General features: G+C 57.8%; 1 protein-coding gene across 1 annotated transcript; it reads right to left on the bottom strand.

The window, feature by feature from the left end:
- Window positions 1-7,700: 7,700 nt before the first annotated feature.
- On the bottom strand, window positions 7,701-11,232 carry LOC137163469 (killer cell lectin-like receptor subfamily B member 1B allele B; the record flags this gene model as incomplete). Its single annotated transcript, XM_067563719.1, has 4 exons — window positions 7,701-7,824; window positions 8,469-8,581; window positions 9,046-9,200; window positions 11,172-11,232. Coding segments are annotated over 4 exons (453 nt in total), but the record flags the coding sequence as incomplete, so codon positions are not given.
- Window positions 11,233-11,238: the final 6 nt, after the last annotated feature.

Here is an 11,238-nt window from a genome sequence, read left to right as displayed (position 1 = left end):
GTAAAGGGTCTATTAGCCCCTCACTGAAACGTAGTGGGTCTTTTGGGTTGGCATCTCCGGAGAAGGCACCCTGGGACAGACACAGCCCCCCAGGGCCAGCGGGGAGAGCCAGCTCAGGTCAGCCTGATTGACAGGGCGGGCAGGCCAATGAGGGAGCCAGGAGGGTGCGGGAAGCCCAGCCCTGGGTGTGAACTGGAGCTGCATGGCTGGGGCAGAACTGAGGGGAGCTAGGAATAAAAGCAGCAGCAGCTGGAAGAGGAGCACAGTGAAAAGCTGAATGGAGCCGGGAGAGCTGAGCCGACCCACAGCAGCAGAACAGGGAGCATCCCAGAGCCAAGCACAGCCAGCCAAGGAGTGAGCTGGGGCAGGAGCTCCCTGGTTTCAGGTGCGGTGAGCAGCTGGGCAGAGCTAAGGGGACTCTGGGAGTGTGCGGCTCCTGGCAGAGCAGGGTCTGACTCTGCATCCCTGCAGCGTAGCCAGGGCCTGGACAGTGGACCTGCGACGTGTGACAGACTGTGCACCCCACAGACACTGTGTGGTGCCCCGGGCCAGGCGGCAGTGCTGGGGGTTTGCCTTTCACCCTTCTCCTCTTATTGTATACTTGATTTGGTTGCTGTGTGTGTAACACATTGTGTTGCTTTGCAGTGTGTGCACTGATCAGTGGCTCAGGGAAGCGCCCAGCGCGGAGTTAGACCCGGAGTGGGGACACCCTAGCCCCTGCCCTAAGGGACCACGGCAAGATTGGGGGTTGAACCCCAGGAATCCTGGGTCCAGCCTTGTCGGGGTTACAGGCACCCCACCACACAGGGGAGCGGGAGGGGAGCCCTCGAGGTCAGGTGGGGCCTCTGGGTAAAGAGAGTGGGAGCAGGGACTCAGATCCTTTTGCTAGCCAACTCTACCGGGGCAGTGTCCAAGCAAGGGAAGTTCCCCACATTCCCCGCTTACATCTGCACCAGCCCCACAGCCTGGGACGGCAGCTGGGTTTCCACGGGTAGCGCCCAGGACGGAGGGCGGCTCAGAGACACAGGAGCCGGGGTTACCTGCTGGGCCGGGCTGGGCCGGGTGGCACAGACTTTGTGTCAGCTGGGCTTGGAAACGCTCCAGCCGGGCGCTGCATTCTGCTGTGCAGGTGTCTCTGCTCCCAGGGGGTGTCGATGTGTCTCCGCTCCCAGCTCTGTGGCTATCGGGGGCTTCCGGGGTCTGTCCCTTCTCGGACGCCAGCTTGGAAACTGCAAAGCAGCGTCGGTTTGAGTGAGAGCGACCGGTCGATGTTACGGGGTTTGCTGGGTAAAAGCACCAGCAGAGAATCGTGCAGAGACACCGGACCTGGCCTGAAGCCCCTTCAGCCTCCTCTCTCTGACTCTAATGGGCTTCGGGGCAGCTCCACAGGGGCACGTTCTAAAAAAATGTCTAGCATTGAAAGTCACTGGGAATCAGGTGCCTAAATCCCTTGGGCCCCTTTGCAAACCCAGCCAGTGTTGGCACCCTTTCTCAGCATCAAAACACCCCCCGAACTGGCTGCATCGGGGTTGTCCAACTGGATCAGACCTGGGGCCCATCTAATCTGGTATCCCGCCTCCAAGGGCCGACAGCCCCAGCTGCTTCCGAGGAACTAGCAAAACCCAGACTAGGACCCTCCCTGCCCAGCCGTTAGCGGTTGATTGATGTGCAGAAGCAGAAGAGTTTATAGCCCCTGTCAAAGCTCTTGGTTGCTTTCTAACCCTCTGTCTCTTCTTGTTCCCTCTGTAAGTGTCCTGATCCTACGCTGAGTCCTGCTAAACTCATGGCCACAATGAGATCGTGTGGCAGTGAGTTCCTCAGGCTAATTGGGTCTGGTGTGAATGAACATCAGTTTCAAATTTTCCACCTCTCAATGGTCCTGGCTGTCCCTCCCCCACTGTAGCTTCCACGCTGCAGACGGACGCACCTGGATGGATAAAGATACAGCCTTTGGCGACTCACCACACACCGCCAGCAATAGCACAGCCAGTGCCAGGATGATATTCCCAACCCCTAGCGCGACCTGAGGCCAGCGAGGCCACTGACGGGAACCTGTAATGAAACACAAGCAGAGCCGGGCTGGATTCAGGCCCAGCTGCTCTAATTCCTGGCCTCAGACCCCAGCTCCTGGAGTCAGGTGATTGTACCAGAGTCCAGAGTCCAACCTTTTATTTAAAAGAGCAAGGCCATTTTTGAGCCATCCCCAGGAGCTGTAGATTCCTTGTTCTAGTGTATAAGTGAGATAGAGGTAGAGAGAAATTGTTCCTTTACTGTTATGATAATGCCATAGAGCTGTTTAGTGTGGCATGAGTGGACTCCATCTTGTTAATTTCTTGAAAGAAGCGCTTTCCTGAAACTTGTACTATTGAATCTAAAATTATCTGGATAAATTCTCCATGTGTGAGTCAGGAATGTATGGAAGATCTTGAAGCACCTATAGTGAGGAGTCAGGTAAAAAAGATCAGGGTCTTTGTTTTGTGGGTGGTAAAAGATGACCAGGAAAAAGACAAACAAACAAAAAAACCCAGTAAAATTCAAAGCCTGTTTAAAAAGAAAAAGTGAAATTCAATATGAATGCCCTCCAGCCACAGGATGCATGTTTGGAAACCGCAGAAGACAAATGCCACTGTGCTGTTAACTCTTTTGCCACTAATAACTGTTTGTGTACGCAGGTGATCACTGTGTGTGTCTCAGAAGCTGGTGTTCTCTGCTTCCTGTTAGCAACACACATCAAGTAGATAATAATCCTCGTGGAAACAGATGTTTTTGTCGTATTGTAGCGAGTAGGGATGTGATTTTGAATGTCAAGTGCCTGAAGCTAGATACACTCAGTTAAAAGTGGTGAACGCTTTTTATTCTGCTGTGAAACCTGGGCCACTTGCAATGAGTTTGACTGGTTTACAAATGTCGCTTGTCCATCCTAACGTGCAGAACCAGCTGCACTGCCAGACAGGAAGGGCGCAGAGTCCTGGTTATTGCGCCTCAGAATGTCAGAGTGGGTATTTGCAAGAACTGGCCAGGATCTAAGACATGAGTGATGGGAAGTATTGTTGCAATGGCTCCCCACTGACATGGGGATCTTGGATTTGGCTTTGTGTCCCATGGTAGTGATTTTGGGGTTCCAAATAACAGAGGTTCTCTTTAGCAGCTAATGGGATGCTGGGTCCGGTGCAAAATATGGGAACGTTCCCCGCCAGAGGAGCCAGTGGCTACTGCCGCCCTCGCTCTGTCCTGGAAGGGAATATGCTGAACCTGTCACCCCTCTCTCCACGGGAGATGACGCTCGTCAGTTGCCGGGCTGGTTGCTGAGCGTGCGATACCTAGAAGATCATTTGCCGGGTCTCAGGTGAGAGCCTTGCGCTTTCCTCGGATCACAGCTCGGGCGCATCCAGACGAAAGGTGAGGGCAGGTATGTGAAGGCCCTTCTATAAAAAGTGACCTTCCAAGGCAGGGAACTGTGTGGGGAAATGTGGATGAGCATATCTGTTGCTAACAGCAACCAAAATCAGTTGGCCTTTCTGCAGGCCTGTGCAGCTACGGGAGAACTAAGCCAGGAGGGGAGGGGGGCTTCTTGCTCAACCTTTGCCTGACTCTGCACCCCTCCCTGATGCTATGGTGGATGTGACGTGATCCCTGTTTAAACAACAACAAAAAAAGACCAATACGCGTCTTTCTAAATGCCCTCATGGGACGGGCACCCACAGCCAGAGGGATCTGATCCATCATCTGCCACCCATTGCTGATTGTTTTACTATTAAGCTGTTTATGCCTTGTGATAATGTGCTGCTGGTTGACAAAATGTATCTTAAACTGATACCACAAGCTCAGAATGCCTGTCGGTGTGTCGCCCGGAGACAATTCTCCAAGGGGTGACCCACTCAGTACATTGGAACTGAAGGGGCAAAAGGGGGAGGATGTGAGCCATCCCCAGGAGCTGTAGATATTAGTGTACAAGTGAGATGGAGATAGAGAGAAATTTTCCCTTTCCTGTTATGACAATGGTGTAGCACTGTTTAGTGGGGCATGAGTGGACTCCATCGTGTCAGTTTCTTGAAGTGAGCTCTTTCCTGAAACTTGTACTATGGGACCTAAAATGATCTGGATGAATTCTCTGTGTGTGAGTCAGGAATGTATGTGCAGGGCATGAAAAGACACCAACCTAAACTGCTCTGCCACCAGAAAGGGGAGTGAAGACACCGACTGCCCCATCCTAACCCTGAAGGCCGAAGAATATCTACCAAGGACCCTAACCTGCAAATAAAGGACCCTAAAGTACAGAAGGATCCACCCTGGGAACAAGGAAAGCACAGAACTAAGAGAACAGTCATGCCTGCAATTAGCTGGTGATTAACAGCTACACTGAACCCAGGGGCAGCAGGACACAGCCAGGCCCATAGACTAACATGAGAGCAGCAAGTATCAAAGATGGGTAAAAACATGGAAACTTTGGGTCTCGTTCTACAATTGTCATCTTGGAGCATCAGATTCATGACCGACAGAGGCCTGGCTCCTTCCTCGTGCCCAGCCTAGTTGGTCACTAGCCTGGCTTGAACAACGCATTAAAGGCCTGGTAATTATATCACACCAGCTTGCAGAACTTGCTGAACGTGTGTGTGAATGTGACGGCTTTTTGCTATTCTTACATGTACAATAAACGAGGCCTGTTGCCTTGTCCCCCTGAATAAGATCCTGCTAATCTTTTCTTTTACAAGTGTAACAGTTTTAGCCCTCGCAGCTGGGGAGAAACGATTGAAAATGTGACCCGCGTGTTACTGACGCTGCCTGGGTCTGCAGAGAGCCTGAAACAATTGCTCTGAGAGCAGGGCTCTGCTCTATGAATCCCAAGCCCCATTGCTCTGCAGTTCCCGCAAACCCCACTTGGTTTCTATTACCAGATACGGGCAGGAAATGAGATCTAGTAGGTTGGAGTAGGAGGACTGGAAGTCAGGACTCCTGGGTTCTAGCCCCAACTCTCGGAAGCGAGTGAGGGTTAATAATTTAGATCAGGGGGGGTTGGGATCCAGGACTCCTGGGTTCAATTCCCAACTTTTGAAAAAGAGTGGGGTCTAGGTGGTATGTCCTCATCAAAGGCTTTACCCTTTTCCATGCCTCAGTTTCCCCTATTTGACCCATCTTTTTGGCTTCTAGAGGGGCGCGCTCCCTCTCTCACGTGATCGGAGGCTGCAGGACCCCCCATGATGTTTACCTCTGTCTATGGCACTAATCCACCCCGTAACATAATTTGCCCATCGGGATGCCAGCCCCTGCTCTGACCCAGCTTCCGGGACATGGAGACCACAGGGAGGACAAGGGGGCTGAAATCCCTACCTTGGGTCCCGGCTGGGGACGGACGACCCGAGCTGCCCTTCTTGGTCTGCAGGTTCAGTCCCATGTAGCCGTCCTCGTCCTCCATCGTGCCTGAGTGAGAGGAGGTGGAAATGGCGCGGCCAGGAGCTGTGGGGGTGGAGGTGAGGGGCTGGGTTGTGATATCACACAGGAAGTTCAGAGCCGTGTTGTTGATGGGGTGATGGTCAGAGGCTCCGGCCAGAATTTCCTCTCTCTGCTGTAGCGGAGGTTGGCGCTGTCATGAAAACTCTCACCCAGCAGCGGACACCCCCACAAGAAGGATCAGCTGTCCTGATGCCAGGGTGAGGGGCACAGCGTAAAAAATCTGAGCTCTCTAGACAGGGTCAGATTCGGGCCCCACCGATCAACCACACAGACCAAGATCGGGTCCAGCACATATGCGAGTCAGTGGTTTTGCACTGGGATTGACCCCCCCACCCCGCTCCTCCGAGTCCAGGATCCAGTGACCGTCTGAAAACCTATCACAGACGGAGGAAGACAGCTCAGAGGGCTGGGGTGAGACTGATCTCCCTTCTGGACGTGCAGTTCCCAGCTACACCCCTAGGGGCCGGCCAGTCTGCCATCGGGAAGGGGAGAGCATGGTGTGTGCAGCTCCGGTGTGACAATCTGCATGGGATCCCAGCAACAATGGCCACCCTAGTCGGGGAGGAGTGGGGTTTAGTGGTTAGAGCAGGCAGGCTGGGCTCCAAGACGCATGGGTTTTATCCAGGGTCTGGGGGGCTAGAGCAGGGGGGCTGGGAGCCAGGTGTTCAGAGGGGAGTAAGGGGTCTGTAGGATCAAGCCCCTGAGCTGTTTCTTGTCCAATAACACCCAGCTCCATGCAACCCTCCTCCCCTGGACCGTCCCTGGGGCAGCAATGCCAGCCCTGACCCTGCTGCTGGGACACGCACCCCATGGATAAGGAGAGCAGGGGAGGGGAGGGGAGGGGGTTTCAGTCACTACCTTGGTTCCCAGCTGGGGACGGTCCGCCCAGGCTGCCCCTCTGGTGCCCTGCATCCAGCCCCGAGTCACCCTCCTCGTCCTGTATGGAGAGCAGCAATGGCGCTACCAGGGGAGCGGGTGTGGGGCAGGGCCGGCCTCCTGCTGGAGCGGAAGCACACACACCTCTGAGAGGGGCCGAGGTGTGAGGCTGCACAGGAAACTGAGTCACTGCCCCGGCGTGTGCGGGCGGCGGGGCGGGGCTGGTCAGCCCCACCGCTCTCAGCTGCGTCTCCCTGCTGGGGCTGATGCTGGCTCAGCTGCATGCCCCCAGCGATGGCTGCCCCAGCCCCATGCAGCTACAGCTGCCCTGAGCCCAGGGTGAGGGGCTCCGTCTGTCTGGCTGGGGTGTCTCTGCCCCCATCACTACAGGCTCTGAGGCCGTGTCTACACTAGACAATCTGTGCACCTGTGTTATGCCGACTTTCAGCCAGCGTTGTAATGCCAGCGGTGCTGATGCAGACTCTGCTCTCCTTACGGCCACGGATGCGTCTTCACTCCAAGCCCTGCCACCGACCTGCGGGGCAGTGTGAGGAGCTGAGAGACCCAGCGCTCCGCTCCCTGGGGGCTGCTCCCCCCACACTCCCTGGTTCCTGGGCCTCTGGCGGTCCCAGCTCCCAGCTGAGTGGCAGCCGGCAGACGCCTGCACCCTGGGTCAGAGCCACCCACCGCCCAGGCTCCCGTGTGAAAAGACAGGCCAGTCTCGTCGCCGGGGGTGACTGTGGGGTGTGCACCAGCGCTGCTTTGCCCACAAAAGCTGACTTGTGTCGACAAACCTCTCTCGTGTAGACCCGGCCCCGAGTGCAGCTCCCAGCTCCCGTGGGCCACTGGCACGGCCATCTGCTGAGAGGCTGAGCCCGTCGCTCTGAGACCTGCCCCGAGCATAACTGCCCCAGCAACGCTGCCTGAGTCTGCCGAGAGCCTGAGACAATGGCCCTGAGACTGGGGCAGGCATCCCATGGTAGCACCAGCACTGTCAGCAGTGCCGGGAGGGGAGTGGTGTCTGGGGGGTTAGAGCTGGGGGGCTGGTGCCAGGACTCCTGGGTTCTCTCCTAGCTCTAGGCACAGAGTGGGGTCTCGTGGGTCAGAGCAGCCAGGCTGGGGGTCCGGTGTCGAGACGTCAGTTCCTAGCTCTGCTGCTGACTCTCCGTGCAGCCCTACCTAGGTCAAGTCCCCACTCTGTGCCTCAGTTTCCCCACTTGCGGAATGGGGATGATGAATCTGACTGAGCGCTGGGCGGTGCTTTGAGATCCTCACAGGATGGGCGCTATATTAAAGGGCAAAAGATCGTTCCTGAGCATTTTATTGATGAAGGAAAGGCCCGTTCCAGTATTAAAAGACCATTGATGTCCTGCTTAGAGCGGGACGGCGTCTCGCTGGCAAATCCACTGATATGCAGAGCTGCAGCTGTCCCAATTAATCTGATTCCCCTTCACCGTCCCACAGCTGTTCTCTTCAGCCTGGTCTAGCCTCGGGAACCTGCAGGACAAAGCAGAGGGCCCCTGTCAGAGCGGGTGGGTCCATCACACTCAGTCTCTGGCGGCTCTTCCCTGCTCTAACAGGATCTGTGGCCGGTCTCTCCTCCAGCTCTGCGCTGGGGGGCTGCCCCCTCTCCACCACTGTCAGGGGCCTGGCCCGGGTCTGTAACGGCCTCTCCCTGCCCAGATCCCAGAGATCTGCTCCATCCTCATCCTCCTGCTGCGCTAGACCCTGCCCATCCCCTTCTACTGCTCCATGTCTCCTCCCCATCCTGCTGTGCAGATGCTGACCCCTCCGGGTCCCCTCCTGCCTCCCTGGCTGCTCTGTTCTCTCCTCCGTCCCTGCCCCATGCACCAGGGGATCCCCAGGGCTCTGGCCTGGCCCCTTTGCTCCCGTCTGGCCCCAGGGCTCCAACCACCATCTCTGCGTTGGGTTGGACGCACAAATGTCTTCCTGCCCCACTGCCCTGTCTGCTCCCGCCCAGCCCCCCTCTCAGCCGGGCTCCCCATCTCCCCTCCTGGGGTCCCAGCATCGTCTGACACTGGGCCCAGCTCCCGCTGGGACCCCGACCTTCCCCCAAACCTCCCCCGGCCCCTTCCGCCAGCAGAGGGGAGGGAAAGTGTTTGACTCAAGGAATTACTCACAGGGTGAGATCCAGCCGGGAGCTGTTCAGCCAGACCCAGGCCTTCTGCGGGGAGGGGACGGACAGTCCGACCCAGAACTTCTTTGACCCTTGGGTCGGGTCCTTCAGGAACTCCTGCAGTGAGCGTGCGACAGGCAGCTGGTGAGTGTAACTCTCTGGTCTTGCACATCCAAGTCTTCATCTACGTCAGCCCCACAACTACAGGCTGTCGTGTCCGTCTGGCAATCCCCATGCACAGCTGTCTGTCCATCCCTCCCTTTACATACCTCGCTCCCTCTCACACCCACCCCTCCCTTCCAGCTGAGCTGTGTTTGTCACACACAGAGTGGGGAGGTTAACGGTGGCTTAAAGCCGCTACCCACGGATCCCGGGGCTAGTGATGTAGGCTGGGTGTGTCGAAGCCGCCTAAGGTGTTCGAATACCCTGTTATTAACAATTAATGGGAATGGAGTGTCCAAACACCCTAGGGAGCTGTGAAAATCCAAGCCCCAAAACGTATCTGAATGAGCCCCTTGGCCTCTGTTCCCAGGGCCCATCCCTGCAGGGGCAGTTCCAGTGGGATGTTATCGTCCCTTTACCAGCTCCTCCCGGTCCCGGATCACCAGCAGCTGAGAGCCCCTCGCTGAGCAGTCGGCACGGCTCTCACTCCACGTTTTACTTCCTGTGGAGACCCAGTAGCACTTGTCCCCGTGCAGTCGCCAGTCCGTGGGGCAGAGTTTGCACCTGGAGCCCCCTGGAGAGAGAGAAGCGTCACTAATGCTCTGAGCGCCCCGGGCCTCATCCCGGCCACCCCCTTCCTGTGGCTGGGGCAGGGGATGGGGGTAAAATGGGTTTAAATCCCCTTTGTGCTGCCTGAAATCTGGGGCTGTGCACGTCCCTGCCTGGCTCCTGGTGTCAGTTAGAGCAGCCTCGGGGCTGCTCTGCCTTATCCATTGCTCCCTTGTGTGCCCTGGGAAGCAGAGAATACCCATAGTGCACTGCACTCTAGCCACACCCCCAATCTGCTCCCTACACAGGGGGCTGGGAGCAGGGCGGGTGCAGGACCCTTATCCCAGCTTCACATCATCTAGGGAGGCCCATGCAGGGGGGTCTCATGGGGTGTCTGCATCCATTGCAAAGCCACTTTACAGGCCAGAGTGGCCTAGAAGGGCTAGGACAACGGAAGACGTGTTAGTGGAAAGCTAGCCGGGTATGGGAGGGGGAAGGGAGGGGAGGCGTGGGCTGGGGAGCCCAGGAGAGGAAGTGGGATCCCAGGGCTGTCAGGGGATGGGGAGGGACGGTGAGTGCATGACACAGTCTCTCCGCTGGGACCCGACGCCGCTCTGCAAATGTGGCCATCCTGGTGCTGGATTATTTCAAAACCCGCCTGTGGGGTCCCCACTTGCGAGTACCTGGCACGGCCACTAGATGTCGCTGCCCCACACGGTCTCGGCCCAGCCCCACGCCCAGCCCCAGCCGAGGCGGCTGCAGTGACAGACGGGCACCGAGTGGGGTTGGGGGCGGGTAGGTGGGTGCAGCCAGCAGGGGGCGGCGTGTCCCTGCTCTGCTCCAGCCCCACGGCATGGGACGGCAGCTAGGTTTCCATGGTCCGCGCCTGGGGCTGGGGGGGATGGAGGGGTAGGTGGGTGCAGCCAGCAGGGGGTGGCGTGTCCCTGCCCTGTGTAAAGGGTCTATTAGCCCCTCACTGAAACTTAGTGGGTCTTTTGGGTTGGCCTGTCCAGAGGAAGCAGCACCCTGGGACAGACACAGCCCCCAGGGCCAGTGGAGAGAGGCCAGCTCAGGTCAGCCTGATTGACAGGGCGGGCAGGCCAATGAGGGAGCCAGGAGGGTGCAGGGAGCCCAGCCCTGGGTGTGAGCTGCAGCTGCATGGCTGGGGCAGAACTGAGGGGAGCTAAGGACAAAGCAGCAGCAGCTGGAAGAGGAGCACAGAAAAGCTGAATGGAGCCGAGCTGACCCGACCCACAGCAGCAGAGCAGGGGGCATCCCAGAGAACCAAGTGCAGCTGCATGGAGCAGAGCGAGCTGGGGCAGGAGCCGTCTGGAGCCGGGTGTGGTGAGCAGCTGGGCAGAGCGAAGGGGACTCTGGGAGTGTGCGGCTCCTGGCAGAGCAGGGTCTGACTCTGCATCCCTGCAGCGTAGCCAGGGCCTGGACAGTGGACCTGCGACGTGTGACAGACTGTGCACCCCACAGACACTGTGTGTGGTGCCCCGGGCCAGGCGGCAGTGCTGGGGGTTTGCCTTTCACCCTTCTCCTCTTATTGTATACTTGATTTGGTTGCTGTGTGTGTAACACATTGTGTTGCTTTGCAGTGTGTGCACTGATCAGTGGCTCAGGGAAGCGCCCAGTGCGGAGTTAGACCCGGAGTGGGGACACCCTAGCCCCTGCCCTAAGGGACCACGGCAAGATTGGGGGTTGAGCCCCTGGAATCCTGGGTCCAGCTTTATCAGGGTTACAGGCACCCCACCACACAGGGGAGCGGGAGGGGAGCCCTCGAGGTCAGGTGGGGTCTCTGGGTAAAGAGAGTGGGAGCAGGGACTCAGATCCTTTTGCTAGCCAACTCTACCGGGGCAGTGTCCAAGCAAGGGAAGTTCCCCACATTCCCCCGCTTACATCTGCACCAGCCCCTGGCCTGGGACGGCAGCTGGGTTTCCACGGGCAGCGCCCGGGGCGGAGGGCGGCTCAGAGACACACGAGCCGGGGTTACCTGCCGGGCTGGGCTGGGCCGGGTGGCACAGACTTTGGGTCAGCTGGGATCGGATGCGTTGCAGCCG

This window comes from Emydura macquarii, unplaced genomic scaffold, assembly GCF_026122565.2.
Source record: "Emydura macquarii macquarii isolate MOO-44397 ecotype Brisbane River unplaced genomic scaffold, CSIRO-AGI_Emac_v2 contig_2569, whole genome shotgun sequence".
Taxonomy (NCBI): Eukaryota; Metazoa; Chordata; order Testudines; family Chelidae; genus Emydura; species Emydura macquarii.
Note: the sequence above shows the minus strand (reverse complement) of the source record. Positions and strands in the feature narration are given on the sequence as shown.